At 43.2% G+C, this 19,344-nt stretch overlaps 1 protein-coding gene across 2 annotated transcripts in view; it reads left to right on the top strand.

The window, feature by feature from the left end:
* The window catches only part of LOC126266984 (neural cell adhesion molecule 1-like), an 801,025-nt gene extending 783,044 nt beyond the window's left edge, over nt 1-17,981 (top strand). For both annotated transcript variants that reach the window (XM_049971722.1, XM_049971723.1), the window contains exon 14: nt 14,337-17,981. In XM_049971722.1, coding sequence (XP_049827679.1) covers nt 14,337-14,735 — 399 coding nt within the window. In that variant the 3' untranslated portion in view covers nt 14,736-17,981. The remainder of the gene's footprint in view (nt 1-14,336) is intronic.
* Nucleotides 17,982-19,344: the final 1,363 nt, after the last annotated feature.

Raw genomic sequence — 19,344 nt, 5'->3', positions numbered from 1 at the left:
CGTCAGTATTCGCTCTGTTGGTGAGATTCGCTGAGGGAATCCTCTCGTAGTATCGCTATGTACCGGGTGGTTACAATTAAAGTACAGCTACTCACAAAGATCCAATATGGGCCGCAATTATCGTATGGCAGCGAAACTTGATCTCTGTGTTAATGCGTAAATGGCAAACCGATATCCGCTGAAAAAAATTAGTTCCAAGTTTGGCCACCAGATATAAATCTGGTGCTTTGTTGACATCAGTGATCGTATTGAACAAATCAATTTTACACCTTTCTCGCTTGTTTGACCTTTCCTGCTCATGTTATTTTCTAATCTATTACGTTTGCCATATTTCTATACCGCTTTATAGCGGTCATAGTGCACCTAGTGGCCAAAATTTGAACTATTTTTTTCCAAGCCTAAATCGGTTCGGCATTAACACATTAGCGTATCTACCACGTTTCACTGCCATGTGATACCTACAGCCGACGCTGGACTGCTGTGAGTACTTGCACTTTAACTGGAGCCACTTGGTTCCAACATCGTTTTTAAGCTAATTAATTTCCTGCGCTTCATTTCCAGGCAAGGGTCACTTTTCGGACGCGTGTGGGAAAACTGTCAAAAAAGTTTTCTAAGGTGATGTGACCTTTTTTCCGATGTCATTTGACAACTTCATCCTGGATGAATAAATTTACATTTTCATTTGGTTAAGCCTATTTCCTATTTCAGTACTGCCAACAGTCTCCTTACACAGAACCTGATTAAAAGTTTGCGGGTATTTGTTACTTGCCGTTGATATGGAGCAGTGGTCTCCAAACTACGGCCCGAGGGCCGAAACCGGCCTGCGAGAGCTGGCAAACCGGCCCGCGTTAGCTGGCCGGATATCCCCGGTATACGGCCCACCAAATATTTGAGGTGGTACCTATACTGCCAACAATTGAGTTTCGAGGTCTATCGCGACCAAAACACTGCGACATTGGCTATGCTACTCGCTACAACAATGCGTAACTAAACTTATTGTTGCGCCGCTTCAAATAACAATGCGTTGACATACCCAACCTTTGTTACGTCTAGCAGTAATAGCGTTGCTAACAATGATTTTGAGATTTCGTTAACTTTGCAGGACTCTTTCGTGAAGAATGTGCAATGACATACTTTTTTGTCGGTGAAATTCGCCAGAGTGAAATACGCCAGAATTTCGGTCAGGTACGTCCACCAATCAAAATTATGTAATTAAATAAAAATCGTAGTTCGTTTCACTGCTAGCTATTCCCACAACCTTGGATTTTTGCGCCGGCCATGGTGTTCTCGCGGTTCTAGGCGCGCAGTCCGGAACCGTGCGACTGCTACGGTCGCAGGTTCGAATCCAGCCTCGGGCATGGATGTGTGTGATGTCGTTAGGTTACTTAGGTTTAAGTAGTTCTAAGTTCTAGGGGACTAATGACCACAGCAGTTGAGTCCCATAGTCCTCAGAGCCATTTTTCAGATTTTTACGATTGCTAGGGTGCTTTAATCCCACTAGGTAGATCTTGGCCCTTATTACTTCGTGGAGGAGTCAATGTGGCCCGCGGACTAAAGAGTTTGGAGACCCCTGATATGGAGTGCGTCCACCTTCGCCTTTCTGACGGTTTTAATTCTGCAGTGAACTCTTTCAATGAGGTTTCTGAATGTCTGTGGAGGCATGCCTGCTTATTTTTTCTCAGGATGCGAAATCAGAGAAGGTGGTTATGGACGCTGGAATCAAGGTTCTGACCTTAGGATATTCCAGCTGGTTCAGGTTGGGATTTTGGGCAGGTCAGTCCAATTCAGCATTGATCTTGTCCAAAAACCATTGCCACACAGATGCTGCTTTATGACAGGATGCACCTTCATGCTAATATCCTCCGCGAACAGTTCCTCTTCTGCACACAGTGCGCAGTGTTGTAAAATATTAACATATTCTTGCATTTTCTACACTCTAATTACGAAATACACCCTCACACCGTAGCACCACCTTCTCCGTACTTCACAGTTGGCACTCCAGACAAATCCAGTGAGACAGCAGACAGTGAGCGAGAGAGAGGACGAGCTTCATCGGAGTGGGCGCAATCCCGAACCGCGACATTTCGGGAAGCCCTGCAGGACGTGACACGCTCACAGTTTGCACCTCACGGGGCCCAGACACGGGCGCACGCCCTGCGCCCAGCGCTTCAACTATTGATGGCGGGTCAACATCGCGTCCGTCCCTGGACGCTTCGATTTCCTGTCGGCCGCGCCTCTCCTAAATGTTTCATTCCAGATAGCGGCGCCGTGGAACGACCGCCTGGCGTGCCTCCGTCTTATCTCCAAGATTAGACCGCCCATTTCACTTTCATTACTGTAGTTCTCGCCTCGAATCCTTCCGAGAATTTGAGAATGATAAGTATGAACTATCACGAACGTTTCTAGACAATGACTTGTACAACTGCAAACTTCTCACAATTATTATATTTCTGCCAGCAACAGAAAATTTAAAAAAAATATATACCGGATGATCAAAAAGTCTGTATAAATTTGAAAACTTAGCAAACCACGGAATAATGTAGATAGAGAGGTAAAAATTCACATAGACGCTTGGAATGACATGGGGTTTTATTACAACTAAAAAAAAAACCAAGTGTTGCTAGACGCGCGGAAAATCTGTTGCGCGCGTCGTTTGGTGATGATCGTGTGCTCAGTCGCCACTTTCGTCATGCGTGCCCTCCCAGATCCGCAGACCTCAGTTAGTGGGATTATTGGCTTTGCGGTTACCTGAAGTCGCAAGTGTATCGTGATCGACCGACATCTCTAGGGATGCTGAAAGACAACGTCCGACGCCAACGCCTCACCATAACTCCGGACATGCTTTACAGTGCTGTTCACCGCAATATCCCTCGACTACAGCTATTGTTGAGGAATAATGGTGGAAATATGGAGAATTTCCTGTAAAGAACATCATCTTTGCTTTGTCTTACTTTGTTATGCTAATTATTGCTATTCTGATCAGACGAAGCACCATCAGTTGGACATTTTTTGAGCTTTTGCATATTTTTGGTTCTGATTAAACCCCATGTCATTCCAAGCATGTGTGTCAATTTGCACCCCTCTATCTACATTATTCCGTGATGTATTCAGTTTTCAAATTTACACTGACTTTTTGATCACCCGGTATATCTTCGCTTTCTTTCCCTCGGAAATCAACGTAAGTACTACAGGTGTACATTTCCAGTATAGATTAGAGGAAGAACTCTGTTTGGAAGAAAACACTTTCGAAACGATCGAACAGCATACACTGGCGCATAAAATATTATTACAGCTGGATAGACGGCGTTGATTTTGACTCGATAACGACACCTGAGAGATGGAAGATGTACTGATAAAGGTTTCAGCGTCATCCACCAACAGGTAACATATTGGCATAGCTAGCAACCGCCATTTTTGTCTTCCTTTTATTGGGGAGTTCTCACAGTCATAAAATAGTGTGGTGGAAGCATGTGAAGCAAGCAGGGCACTGTGCCGCTGAGACTCATCCATGCTTCCTACAGACACCTGATGGCGTCTCAGAGGGGTCAAGTAGTGGGTTTCGGGTGAAGGCATGGTCCTTTTTGAGAACTGACACACAAGTTGGACGTGCAGCGTCAGTTGTGCAACGATGATAGTATCAGTGGTCCTGTGAAATGTCTCACACCCTCAGACGAGGTTCTCAACATCCAAGCCTCAGTAGTAGTAGTAGTAGTAGAGGGGTTTTGGGCGCACGACAGCAAGGTCATCAGCGCCCGTTCAGTAACATAGTGAGACGGTGTCAAGAAAACTCCCAGAACAGGAATATAAAACTAAACGGAAACATGGGTAACATTCGTTGAAAAACATGTGCTCACCCACACCAAAGCGTGGGATGAAGCAGATCGTCAGCAGTAAAACATGGACAACACAGGAGGAAAATGATAGAGGGAGCTAAAACCGTGTAGCAGATGGAAGTGGCTGGCTGACCGCAAGGAAAAAAGGGGAGGAGTCAGCCACTCTGCGATACACTAAAACATCCAGCCTAAAAGTTTAGGCCAGAGTCCAGACACATAACAAAACATAAAAACACTAGACACACACGTCTCATCATTAGCTAAAACAGAAGGCAGATCCCCATCAACTTGTGCTTCTGCCCGTGCATCACGGTATAAAATGCAGTCTGTTAAAATTTGCGGGACAGAGATGTGCACACCACAAGCATCACAAAACGGAGGATCCTTTTGCAGTAATAAAAAGCTATGTGTGAGAGGACAGTGCACGATCCGAAGACCTGTGAGGGCCACCTCCTCCCGCCTGAGCAACCGGCAGGAGGAACGCCACGGCCGAGTGGTTGACTTCATCAACCGCAGTTTATTGGCCGTCACCACCAGCCATTCGTCCTCCCACAACTCCATGCACTTCCTGTGGAATGCAGTGATGACTGACTGCAAGGGAATAGCACACTGGACCACATCATGCTCTCTGCAGGCGTCCTTAGCAGCTCGATCGGCCTGTTCATTGCCCCATATGCCGACATGACCAGGCACCCAGCAGAAGGATACTTCTGTACCCCGCAGTTGGAGCAAGTACAGTTGGTCATGTATCAGCTGGACCATCTCCTCAGTCGGGTACAGTTTCTGCAGTGATTGTAAGGCACTAAGAGAATCGGAGCAGAGAAGAAATCGATCGCCCCGAACACGATTCATCTGCTCCAGTGCCTTCAGGATCGCGTGCAGCTCCGCTGCGAAAACGGTATATTCAGCAGGGAGGCGAATCCGGGTAACTTGATCAGGGAACACTACAGAACAGCCAAGGAAACTCTCCTGTTTGGAGCCATCAGTATAAACGACAGTGGAACCGTGACGCACATCTAAAATGTTAAAAAACAGGGATTGGAATGTAAAATCTGGTGTGCGATCTTTCTTAAAATTAGTCAAATCTAAAATAAGTTTGGGTCCCCGGAGGAGCCAAGGTGGAGACATGCTCCAACCGCGACGCAAAACACGAAGACCAGCCATAGACATCGCAGCGAGGCAATCCTGTGCGCGAATCCCATAGGGCTGCGTCGTATGTTGCCGGTTATGAAATTACTGTGCCAGAGGAGGCTGAGCGACGGTATGGTATGCAGGGCTGTATGGTGTGGACAAAGTTTTGTACGCCTGGCGCACTGTAAGTAGCTGACACCGCATATGAAGTGGCGGTTCACCAGCCTCTGCACAGAGGCTCGGTTTGGGGCTAGTTCGGAATGCCCCAGTGGCCAACCGAAGCCCTTCATGGTGCACAACGTCCTACATCTTAAAGTAAGAAGGCCTCGCAGATCCATACACCGTGCACCCATAGTCGAGCCGAGATCGCACAAACGCCCTGTAAAACTGGAGCAGACAAGTCCTGTAAGCTCCCCATGTACTGTGGCTAAGACATTTTAAAATACTTAAAACCTTAAGTTAACCGTTCTCGTTCGATTTTAACCTTTCCTGAGTTGCGGATGAGGGACACTATTCTTACTTTTAAAGACACGGTGAGGTTTCTGTGGCTCATTTTTGACTCGACGCTCACGTGGCTACCTCATCTTAAAGACCTGCAACGGCGATTCAAGCCATAGAGACGCCCGCCAGGATGGTAGTATTCTAAGGGTGGCAGTGGCAGACCACCACAGCACTGATAAGAGGGCTTGTAATACTAGACGTGTCAACAAGAACTGTAGTGAACCTTACTACCAGTGGGACTACGGGCACACACGCCTCTAGCCCATCTTACAGTCACGCCACAACATCGACGTACTCGGCTTGACTTGTGCCACCAGGTAATCAAAGATGGAATAGCTTTCAGCGATGAAAGCAAATTCTGTACGGAAATGGTGGTCATTTGGGCGTACGACGTAAACCAGGTGAGCCCAGTCTACTACGGTGCTTTCGTACAAAATACATTGACCCAACGCCTGGCGTTATGTTCTGAGCTGTGATAAGCTACAACTCTCGTTCACCTTTGGTGTTTTGGAAGGGACACTAACCAGCGACTGAGCCTGGCGTTATGTTCTGAGCTGTGATAAGCTACCACTCTCGTTCACCTTTGGTGGAAGGGACAGTAACCAGCGATCGATAGATGTCGAATGTTGTTAGACTCGTTCTTTTGCCGTTCTTGCAAGAGGAAGGTGCTGTGTTGTTCCAACAGGGTAATGGTCGTTCGCACACTGTCTGTGAAACTTAACATGTTTTACAAGACGTGCCGCAGCTTCCCTGGCCAACACAATCTCCAGACCTGTTTCGAGTCTAGCAAATGCGCAATGATAGAGGACAAGAGATGACTAGTGTGACTGGGCAACCCTTAGGGAACTACGTGTACTGGTCGAGTAGGCGTGGAATAACGTAACTCAGCACACTATTCGCCATCTGTAACGTCGGCTGGACGCTTTCGTCAGGGCGTCCAATGGCACCCGTGGAAGCTACACAACTTGCTAATATAGGTGTTTCAGCATGGGTCGATACCGGGAACCTCAGAGGGCTTGTGGTATTGCCCTGTAAACTGGCGGTGCAATAGAGCTTGAGTGAACTGGAAACTTTTAAAATCGAGTACCAACACTCTAACACTTTTTTCCGACAGTGCATAAGGGGCAGTTAAATGGAAATTAGACAGAAGAAAAAAAGTAAGTGAAATGCTTGTTATCTCCAAAGAAGTCGCTATAACTGTTAATTCTTTTGTCCCCACTGCGTCACAAGACGGTTAGTGCCTTCATGGGAAAATGTTTGCAAACATAATTTTACCCAGGTGTGCTCCTCTTCGTCTGAAGCAAATCGCCTGCGACGTATGTCTTTCTTCAGGGCTCAAAAATCTGGAAATTGTCGGGAGGGATCGGGATTGTTTTGAGGATGCGTAAGGGCTTCCCAGCGAATCTTCTGCAGCGTTGTCAAAACGACTTTGGCAACATGTGAGTGAGCATTATCCCGCACACCAGCTCTGGGAAATCCATGATGACCTTTACCTTTGACTACAAGGGCCCGCTGCTCATTGAATTTCCGGAACAAGGCGCCACAATTACCGCACTGTGATACGTAGACATTTTCCAAAAACTGAAGCGATGCATCAAATCCAAACGTCTAGAAATGTTGAAGGGTGTCATCATTCTTTTCCAGGGTAATGCTAGACCACATTTTGTTAACGTTGTTTCAAGTACACCACAGATGTCTCACTGAGAAATCCTTACATCTTCTCCATACAGCGCCAACCTCTCCCCATGCGGTTCAGATATTTTTGGAGTCCTGAAGAAAGATATTCGTGGCCGTCGATGTGAAGAGGTGCATGCCTCGATAGAGTCGTGTTTCTGTAGGTAACTGCAAACAAGTTACACGAAGACAATGACCGTCTTATTCCACTGTAAGAAATACTGCAACCAGCCACAAGTTAGTCGCAGTAATTCCTACACTAAAACAGCTGCGATACTGTCTAACGAAAATGGATAACATAATGACCGCCTTGTCTCACAGTAGAATAATTGTTTTAACAGTTATGGTGATTACTTTTGAAATAGTAAGAAGTTTACATATTTCTTTCCTAACTGTCTCGCTTTCATACGTCTGCATCGAATAATAAATACATTGCTGGAGTGTATAATCTAAACATTATTTGAAAATTTAATACTCTTTCAGAGTGTGTAGTTTTTTAAATTCGTCCCTATTTTCATATCTACATTTATGTCTACATTCGCATCTGTATCCACAACTACTTCTTCAATCTGGAAAACGCATTGCTAGTGGAGTCGTACGATACGTCACTTACCCCGACACTTTTCTTTCCTTTCGTATCATTAACGAAGGGTGCGATGGAAGAACGACTACCATGAAGTATAACATCCGTAGCCCACTTATTGCTTCCACTCTGCTTGTACATTTTAACTGGCTTGTTTTCCATGATCGGAAATGGAATCCTGAACTACCGTAACTGAAGAAAATTCTAAGACAAAAGCTGGATTAACGACCTGGATAACCACTGATATATTAGATACAACAACTTCTAAGATATTCAGAGTTCTTCATACCCTGAGAACAAATGTCATTAGTGCCTGGTTCTATCTGTTTGCATGTAAACATGCTTTAGTCAATTGAATTAGAGAGAGTGTTTTTCTATTTTGCTTTCTTATCGAAGACGATAAGAGAAGAGAAATCGGGCATCAGCAAAGCAATGCAAACGTTCAAAGACAGCGTATTCGAATTGAGGGAAGATAAAAACGACGCAGTATGATTACTCACTACGACCTCTAATTTATCTGTTTTTCCCATCATGAACATTTCGGCTAAGCACAACGACTCATTTCTTTAAAAAAATCAGACAAAAGAAATGGTACAACTTGCTCCCTTCATACCATTTCCTTTAAAAGAGTAGCTTTGAAAGGTTTTTTTCTTTTCTTCTATAATATATCGGCAGTTACGAGTAGTTACTGAATCCATCGTAACTGCGATTCGCTGCCGTAGCTCTGGCAAGGACTGTGGGAAGCGAGGGACAGGGGCAGCATCTATGACGTCTACAAAATTAATCTCTGTAGCTGCAACTAGTAATTGACGAAAAGTAGGACTGTAGACCAAAAAGAATTATTCACATTTTATTTTGATGTATTGTAAAATAACACAGTCAGACTGAAGTCACTGATTACAAGTCCGCTGGAGACATGAGTCTGGGCACAAAAACCTTTCATTATTACGTTCGAGCTCATAGACTGACATAGCGGAGGGATTAAAATTAATTTTCACTCCATATCTACGTGACTAAAATTTCCATGAATACTATTGAGCTAGATGCCTTGCACAATTAACAAAAATTATGTCACTGCGGAACGTGTGTTTCTGTTAATTATGTAGATCTCCACACCATTCAGGTAACGGATGAAAAGTATATAAAACTGCCTCGAATCATCTTTCGCCGACGCACATCCTTGATGGATAATTGGTGGATAAATGATGCAATTACAAGTCTAAAACACTGATCCGTCGTTAAAATTTAGAATATATTTTTCGATCTTGATATTGAAATACTTACCGTCGGAAGGGAAATTTTATGTATGCGCAAATTTGGAATGAAAATATCATTCTTACAACAACAGAAACAAAGCTCTAGGGACAAACAGATTTTTACCAGTCCTGTGAAAACAAAGATATAGCTGTGTTAAGTCGTCATCAGGAGTATGACGCTATGTACAGCTCTAGTCTCCTCACTTTGATACTGAACTGGAAGAAATCTCATATTGTTTGCTGCCACTAAATAAGTGATAAGATGCTGTATCGATCTGCTACGACACAAGCAATATAACGTTAATATTACATCGGTCCGATTCACGTGTTTCGTTGTACCGTTACAAATGGCTGTTTCCATACGTCTGACGGTTCGTGACTCAACTGTTTCCTTGCGACCTGTTATATAACCTTACTTTCAACAACTGCCTGGTTGGTAGCGTGCGCCGTCACCTTAACCAGCCTCTTACATTTAACATGATCCTTCAAAATATCTCAACACGACCGCCTGCCAAGACACGGCTGTTCAGGAGCAAAAGTGTTAGTGTTAATGGCCGTGGTGTTACCAGACAAAATTACATTACGTAATAGGTTAAATTTCTTTCGTTATATATCGTCAAAAATTTGTAGCTCTCTTTTTCTATTTTCGGTCATATAGCTGTGTAGCCATTTACCAGTGCCTCATCTCTTTTGTATTACACACAGAACGCCATTAACTACTACTCCTGTAACGAGATCCTTTTGCCAACATCCGACACTCAGTCCCATTGCTGTTGAAAACATGCGACTTTTTCTAACAATACTTCTGTTCGCTTGAGTTGTGGCAGTCGGACAAATGACGTCAAGTAAAAGTTGCGAAACCTATTTTTCACTCAGCTGGAATCTTCATATGAATTTCGTTGGCCAGTTATTTTTGAGGTGCTTCATTGATCACTATGGAGACAGATCGACATAATTTCTTTCCTACCGAAGCAATTAGAAACCAGACAAGTGGTTACGCTATCTTATAAAGTGACACATGAAATATGAAATCCCCAATCGAACTATCGATGGTTCGCGTTATTGGTCTTAGGCTCAATATGTTGCGTGTGTATAAACAAGCTCCCCTGAATCGTGGTTCAAAATGGTTCAAATGGCTCTGAGCACTTTGAGACCTAACATCTGAGGTCACCAGTCGCCTAGAACTTAGAACTGCTTAAACCTAACTAACCTAAGGACATCACACACATCCATGCCCTAGGCAGGATTGAAACCTGCGACCGTAGCAGTCTCGCGGTTCCGAACTGAAGCGCCTAGAACGTCACGGCCACCTCGGCCGGGCTGAATCGTGCTTATTCTTTCTTCAACATTAGATTAGTTATTACTCTAGGGTGATTATTAATTATAATATGGCATTCTCTATTGAGAAGGCTAAACCCTCTGTATCGTTTTCAATTAACGGAAATATTAATTCAGTTATTCGTCATGCAGATGGTATGTCGCACATCCTCCAAAATTCATTTCTTAATTTGCAAGATGTCAGTTTAAATAATTTCTCCATATTTTCGCAATAGACTTTTTCGGTGTAGACCGCAAACTTTTCTTGTTCTTAATTCTTTTATTACCAGTCTTAACTTTGATAGTGTTACTGTGTTTAATTCTCACTCAATGTTATCTTTTACATTTCTGATCTCACTACACTATGACATTGGGAGTGGTTTTCCGTGCGTTATCAACAATTATAATTAATGCTAATGTGACTTTTCCCTTGGGTCAAGGTGTTTTAGTACTTTTCAGCTATTAACTGACTCCGTGAATATCATCTCAGATATTGCTTACATGAATCTCCTGGGCTTGTTGATGAGCTGTCCTAGTACAAGCTTTTCAGTCACTCTTCTTCATTTTACATTCATCATATTTTCTGGTGCATTTATTACAAAATACGTTTTCTTTTTCTTTTATTACTTCTTCAGTTTCTTCATTCCATGTCCTTATGGCATTATCTATTTCGAATTTTTATCTTTTTTCACTTACTGCTTTCCTTCTCACATGTTATAGCACAATGAGGTGACAAAAGTCATGGGACAGCGATATGCAAATATACTGATGTAGTTTCACGTGCACAAAGTACAAAAGGGCAGTTGGTTGGCGGAGGTGTCATCTGCACTCAGTTGATTGATGTGAAAGGGTTTCCGACATGATTACCGCAGCACGACCGAAATTAATGGGCACTGAATGTGTAATAATGGTTGGAGCTACACGCATTAGACACTCCATTTAGAAAACCGTTACGGAATCCAGTATTGCAAGATCCATAGATCCAGAAGTGTCAGAATATCAAATTTCTGGCATTTTACGTCTGACCACTGACAACACAGTGACTGACGGCCTTCACATCATGACCGACAGCAGCGGCATTTGCGTAGAGTTACCGGTGCTGACAGACCAGCAACAACGCATGAAGCCGCGCAGAGGGGCCGCGCGGTTTGAGGCGCCATGTCACGGATTGCGCGGGCCCTCGCGAAGGTTCGATTCCTCCCTCGGGCATTGGCGTGTGTGTTTTTCTTAGCATAAGTTAGTTCACGTAGTGCGTAAGTCTAGGGAACGATGACCTCAGCGGTTTGGTCCTTAGGAAATCACACACATTTGAACATTTGAACACCGCGTGAAATAATCATAAAATAAATGTTGATCGTACGACGAACGTTGCCGTTAGGACAGAGTGGCGAAATTTGGTGCTAATGGGCTATAGAAGGGGAAGACCTACGCAAGTGTGTTAACAGCACGACATTGTCTGCCGCGCCTCGACATATCGGTTGTACCCTAGACTATTGGAAAACTGTGACTTCGTCAGATGAGTCCTGATTTCTATTGATAACACACTGACGGTAGGATCCACATGTGGCGCACCCCTCACAAAGGACCGAAGTCGTCAACAAGGCACTTAGCATGCTGTTAGTGTCTCCATAAAGGTGCAGTTTCTGTTTACGTGGATCATTACGTGGAAATGGTAATGTCCGGCTACTTGGAGACCATTTGCAGCCATTTATGGACTTCATTTTGCCAAACAAACGTTGCAATTGTACTGGCGACGGTGCATCACTGGGGCACAGCTATTGGTGACTGGTTTGAATAACACTCTGGGTAGTTCAAGTGAATGATGTGACGATCCAGAACGCCCGACATCAATCCCATCGAACGTTTAGGGGGTGTATTTGAGATGTCATTTCGTGCAGAAAATTTAGCGCCCGCAATGCTTTCGCAATTTTGAACGGCTATAGAGGCAGCAAGGATAAATATTTCTGCAAGTGACTTGCAAAACTTGTTGAGTTAATGCCATGGAACTGTCACACTACGCCAGGCAAAAGGAGATCCTGTTCTGTATGAATCGGAACTATGGATCTCATGGAAAAAGGGTGACCCGGATGTCACGTAATTTGATAGTCTGATCACGAGGTGTGGTCATTAATTACACTCGGTGATTACGTAGGCTGACGTGAAGATAAATGAACTATACATGACGGGATGTATCTGGAAAATCTTAGGTGATTAGAAAGTTAGTTCAAGGAATACAATTGAATACTTAGCTTTAATTCAGCATCAGCGGTGAACGTCGATCTTGACTTCGTACAATAATATATACAAGTGCAGCTATAGACTGAACTGCAAATACTTATTTACAATTCTGATTGCTTCACGCATACAGATCAATTGTCAATGCATAACCTGTATGTGGCGCCTTGCCAAGTCGTAGCTACTGAGTTAGCTGAAGGCTATGCTAAATAGCGTCTCTGCAAATGAGATCTCTGAAGCTATAACAAGTGAACAATTCCTATTAAAGTCGGCTGTAGAACTGGCCAGTGCTCTGACTTGTCTCGTAAGACCAACCTAGTGTCGGCGCACGGTCTGTTAGCATCGACAGTGGCGACTTGCGGGTCCGATGTGTACTGACGGACCGCGAACGCTCTGCCCGACGGGAGGACCTAGCCGCATGACATTATTATTATATAATGAACTAATGGTTCTGCTTATTTCTGTCATCATCTATAGAATGATGAAACACTTGGCAGTGCACCGCGAGTGCTATCTATAGCTCCTCTTCAGAAAAGAAAACTGACTATCCACATTGAAGGTAGATACTTGTTACAAAATATACTTCCTCTGCACCAGTCGTCTCCCTAGAGACCCTAGCTATACCCAGACTCTAAACCCTCATTTAAAAGCAGACGAATTAAAGGACGTGTGTTAAACATACTCTTTGTAAATTACTTCATTACAGGGTTACTTACTTCTGAACTGGTAGATATTGGAAGACCTCGGCTGCCAAAGCTTTATTTCTGACAACAACTACTACTGCTAATAATAATAATAATAATAACACTGTAAGACGCTGCAGCAGTTTAGTAAATATTAAGCAGCTACTGTTACGTCGTGCCGTCGGCTAGATGAATTGTTGCCAAAAGAATAATGAAACAATCTGTGGTTCACCCGCCCGGTGGCCGAGCATTCTAACGCACTGCTTTCCTGGCGGAAAGGAGCGCCTGGTACCCGGCACGAGTCCGCCCGGAGGACTTGTGTCGAGGTCCGGTGAATCGGCCAGTCTGTGGATGGTTTTAGGCGGTTTTCCATCTGCCTCGGCGAATGCAGGCTGGTTCCCCTTATTCCGCCTCAGTTACACTGTGTCGGCGATTGCTGCGCAAACAAGTTCTCCACGTGCGCGTACACCACCATTGCTCTACTACCGGGAGCCGAATCTGCACAATAACCCTGGGTTAGGTGTGGGGCGGCGGAGGGGTGAAGTGGACTGCGGTAGTCGTCGTGGGGTTGTGGACCACTGAGGCTGCGGCGGGGACGGAGCCTCTTCGTCGCTTCTAGGTCCCCGATTAACATACATACAATGCAATACAAATCTGTGGTCCATTGTGGGAACCGCCTACAGCGCAGAGGAGGTATTTTGATGAGATATTAAAGCATATCTAATATTATACTCTCGTGGCACACAGTAAAGAGCTTCTGTGGAAATAGTGGACTATGTGAATAGAAGACGTTCATCTAGTAGTTTCATAATGATCAATATCAAACAAAAAGGGCAGCGGGTTAACGTTCGTCTTTGAAAAAAAGATAAGGACTGGTAAGTTAGTAACCAGTATTAGAGTCTTACGAAGTAGTGATAACAATAATGATCTTTAGAAGAATAATGTGGTTTCATAAACGTGACGCAATCGATTTCTTTTGTTTTTACCCCCTAGAGAATTTCCATTTACTCCTCAGGGGGTGATTAACCATAGGTTGGGAACCGTTGCTCTAGTATCTTTAAAGAGAATGTTGTGATTTTTTTCTACTGTTAGGAGTTGTGTTTGACAAGAGCTTCTTCCACAGACTGAGCGCCCCGCAGCCGGCCGCCCCCAGCACTCGCCCCCGGCGTACCAGCAGCCGCCCCCCGTGTATCCGCCGAGCCCGGCGCGGACGCCGCCCCCGCTGCCGGCACGCATCCGGCCGCCTCCCGGGGCTCCAGCCACCGCCGCCGCTGCCGCCGCCGCCACCGCCACCACATCTTCGTCGTCTCCGTCGTCGTCGTCCGCCGGGGGCGGCGTCGCCACGCTGCCGGCCGGGGCGCTGTCGCCGGCGTCCACGGCCCCCTCCACGTCTCCCGTAGCGACGACGGCGACCGTGACGCCGCCGTTCGTCCCGACGACCATTAACCGCGCGTCCAACGGCACGCTGCGCAAGGACCACCTCATCTCGGACTCCATCCCCGGCCCCGAGAGCTGCGTATGACGGCTGCGACCTGCTCGCTTGGCACTCGCGGTGCACGGTGTACGTCGGTGTGGGGGAGCCCCGAAGAAGCAGCTTCTTACACTGGAAACCTTTGGCCAACAGGTGCTCGACGTCGCGGTGTTGGGGACTGTTGGGCGATCTGTCTGAGGCTGGCCTATATTACCGTCTGTGTTTAACATGTGTCTGGAGAGAAGAATCTTGTTCTGATGCATGCTTATTTTCCTTATACATGTCTTCCTAGGTTGTTTGCATTTCGGCCGTCGAGAATATCTAACACTCCTGTCAATAGTGGAGGTCTTCCCACCGCGAGGTTTTATAACGTGAAATCAAAGCCAGTAAGCGTACTTTCTCAGTTTATTAACGTTCTCTAAATGACCACAGAAATTCCGTGAATGCGGCCGTAATTAATTTTTCTCCTTTTCTGATATTTGGGCAGTGGAACTACTAGTCACCTTCTGAGCCAGTACCAATACTCTCACACTGCATCTCTCAGATGATGACAGGACGTTCTTCCACCGTAATATCATAAAACAAGGACATATGTTTGCAGCGGCATTGGCTGAAGTTCACGAACCAATAATTAATCCATAAAAACTTCACGTCCCCTATGAGATTGTTTTGCTCATTTCTGATAAACTAAATTGCCGTTTAGCCTGCAACTAATCAATAATCAGTAACTCGAAGTTGCAACTTATACCTCTAAACATAAATGCCAGTTTCCAGGAAATTACTTGTTGGAGTCATATGCTTTTTTTTCCATCATTGCAGTTTCTTCACTTTGTGGATAGTTGGTTATGGATAGGAATCAGCTCACCAGACATTCATCTGAAATTTATTTCTTGAGCATGTTTCAGAGATATGTAGATTTCAGGGACCGTTTCCTGCTCTGCCTTGACTGCCAGATTTACTTCATTCACCACAACCGGAAATTTTGTGCCTAAAGCTTCGTACATCCTGTACCAAACTCAAACATTTCACCCATGAGTAGCAAATCTTAAAAACTGGAATCAGCCAGCATTCCAACTACATCCTCACAGGCGTCAGTAAGCCAGTTTATTGCTCTGTAACCATCAATATTACAACCTCCTATTGGCAGAGTTGGGGTGGACAGCAGGCGTCAGCTGCTATTACAGTATTAACGTCCACAGAGCAGTGGGCCTACGTCGGTTTGCTGGATATCATCTGCCAGCTCAAACTCTGTCACTTGCAGCAATAATATAATGGCTACACGGCAATACACTGAAGTGCTGCTACATCTGTGGATGGAGCTGATTACAGTGATCGCCTTGTGGTGATAATGGCGTGAAACGTTTACGTATGGCATTGAATGTTTAAATGTTTGCCCTCTGTGTAGCATTAAATTTTCCATGCGAAATTAATGTATAAACTGCAATTACAGTTGTTGAAATAAAGCATACAGTCAAAGGCGAAATCGGTCTGCTTCAAAAGGTTGTAAAATATAGCTTCGATGGAGAAAGGAAACTGATAATAAAATACTTCAAGAGATACTGACACATTAGTTATAAAGGCTCTTCAGTGAGAATGCCACTAGTAATATTTGTTGATATGGGGTTCCGATGCACAACTAGTGCTGTAGACGATTGAATATGAAGAAAGTGAGCAATTTTTGCGTTACGAGAAAATGATGATGAGAAGTAGTCCTCAGGAATTGGTGGGTTTCACGTTAGGAAGGAACAGGATGAACTGGAATCTATATTTGACTGTAGTGTAGGCTACAGTGATACATTTTGTATGGAAAAGTATGTAGTGTACTTGAATAGGTGTTTGGCGTGATGATGCAACGCAATACAAGCCCCCGGTTCTCAGGAAAGGAACACAAAGTGGTGTAGGAATATGGTGTAACAGATATTTATATATGCAACCCAAAAATTCTCAATTCTCGCTTAATGTGATGTCAAATTTCAGTTCCTTACTTCAGATCATGATACTCGAAGTAAACATAAATTTCAATAAAGCTAGAAGTCACTGACTAAGAACCTGGAGTTTGCAGTTAGCCTACTGTTAAAGATATAAACAATACTGAAATACTCGAAAAGTTATGAACGTTCTGCTCTCGTTTGTTCCCATTACATGCTTCAAGACAGTTTCTAAAGACTTCCAGATGCGGAGAAGTCGCTGTTGAAACTTACGTAAGATAGTTCAAAGTTTCTCCCCAAGAGATGAAACTAATATCAAAATTCTAAATTGTTAATCAGCGTTGTGTTTATGTTTGCCTATCAAATTTTGTTGTGCCGTTAAGAGTATTTTTTTCCTGGAGACTGGAACATATAAAAAAGCCGAAGCTATTTCATAATGAATCAACAAAAATATTAAGACGCTATCATGGCCAAGTATTTCCCAGCAAATCATATCCTTAAACAACAACAGAAAATCATTTTCTTTAAAAATATCTTTTCTGAATATTAGAGCTCCCTGACATCTTACCTGAGCCAACACTCTGTAAGAACAAGAAGAGAACTTGCTTCGCTCTTTTAAAATGCCTCGAAATATTCCTTTTATTAGAATAATTTTGATATTTTGTGGAAATGTGAGCAGTCAATACGGTAATATTCACTGCAAGGCCTATTTAACGGACGGAACATATGTTTGAAAAATTGCAAAGTGTAAGGATCATGAACATTGTTAACTGTGTTTCGTGAGACAAATGTATGTGATATTGTTTAATTCTGTGTGAATGAAGGCACAGCTGTTGGTGTTTATAAGTCTATGTTAACATTCAGCAATCTATGTCTTTGTGCTAGAAAAATTTGTGCAAGCCAGTATGGAAGAAAATCGGTGACAGGAGATTCTCTTGGGACGAAGTATCAGTTGTTGTTTGCGAAATCTACGTTCTTCCTTTAAATGTACATTATTCGTTTTGAACTAATAATTCATTTCCTCTTAATGACTTCATTTCTATTCGTCCGTGATCTATTTTCACCGTCAAACAGTTTTCTAAACTGGTTATGCCATTATTCAACGATCAAAAACAATTAATGTTCAATGTATTACTATAGAGACGTAATATGTGTAAACTGAAAGAGAAGTATCAGTTCTTATGTTGTGAAACTACCTGAAGTAAAGATCATATATAAAGAAGAATGACTCACTCAAATTGTACGTTTTGTAAATATTTTCATCTTTTATTGATATGGTTAAAATAATATGTGATGTAAATAAATGTAAAGTGTTTTATAAACGTTTGAAAGTTGTATTTTTGTCAATAAAATTGATGTAAAGAAATAAGATATTATTGTACTGATAATCGTTGTCTGCTTATGTGTGAGGACATCACAAATGAGCATACAGATCAACAAAGGAGACCAACTTTGGCACATATTAATATATGAAAGATTCGTCAACTGTAGTGAAATGGAGAAGAAATGAAGATTTGTTGCTTCTCTATCCACCCATCAGGCCCTTTGCAAATATTTTCCTAAACGGAAAAAGATGGGAGCAGACGACCAGTAATTCAGTTCCTCATACCACTGAAGAACACGTTGAGACGCAAGACTTCAAGTTATTACGAAATTAAACAGAAAAACTAGCAAAGTGATAGTAGGCAAAACGTCCAGATTAATTTAAGTGAGTGTAGTAATACTTATCTTATTTGAAATAGATTTTTTCTCTCTTGTAACAGTAAATTTTCGTTATTAATACTGTAACAGTAACTTTTCGTTATTGACATAAGCGTTTCACGTTCCTGCCCTTACTATTCGGAATTCTTCACGTTCAGTTTTCTTCAAAAGGAGCAACAACTAAAGCGAATTAAGTTGGTTAGTAAATAGACCTGCCGGAGTAATAACTTTCATCGGCGCGAGGTTCTATGGTATGGATAGAAATGATGTAATCATACATCTAATATATTTGTGTTGATGCAGTAAGCGGGACCTTTATGTGTACTTTCCCACTGTCTAAGAGCTCCGACGAATACTCTGTCGTGCTGGTCGATCCATCTATTGCAGAACAGAACGAAAAGAAACGATGGTGCAAATGATTGTTGTTTCTCTACAGAGCTTGGCACAATTCTAAACTGTTCTGTTTGTTTTCGTTGGGTACAGTTCGCCTATTGTTCTTAGTGTATCTGTCTATCAACAATCTGCTTCCTTTCACGCTAGCACACGAGAATGATGGTGAATGTTTTCCAACGAGTTTGACATTTACAGAAATACACGAATGACCAGGTAGATCATGTCTGTTAAAGTCATGTATTGCATACAGTGTGCTGTTTGACGCTGGACATTTGTAAAATAAATTATACTTTAAACTACTAATTTGAAGATGGGCAAAACATTAATGACATTTACAGCCGCTAGGTGGCAGGCGCTACGATTCAGTATTTTTCACATTATCACCACGATGCAACAAACGCATACTCTTACACAAACTTGTATCGAAGACTCGAATTGACCAATTACACTTAGAAAAATGTCACAGGAAGTTGCGTACACACAGCTGGAAGGGGGAAGACTTTATTTTGAGGTATATCCAGAGTCACTATCTGAAATGGTCACAATATCATTCAAGAAGTAACACTTGTAAGCGTAAACCAAAAATTTGAAATATCAGTGAAGTGCAATTGACTGTTTTGTATACCGTCTTACGACCA

Source organism: Schistocerca gregaria, chromosome 4, assembly GCF_023897955.1.
Source record: "Schistocerca gregaria isolate iqSchGreg1 chromosome 4, iqSchGreg1.2, whole genome shotgun sequence".
NCBI classification, from domain to species: domain Eukaryota; kingdom Metazoa; phylum Arthropoda; class Insecta; order Orthoptera; family Acrididae; genus Schistocerca; species Schistocerca gregaria.
Note: the sequence above shows the minus strand (reverse complement) of the source record. Positions and strands in the feature narration are given on the sequence as shown.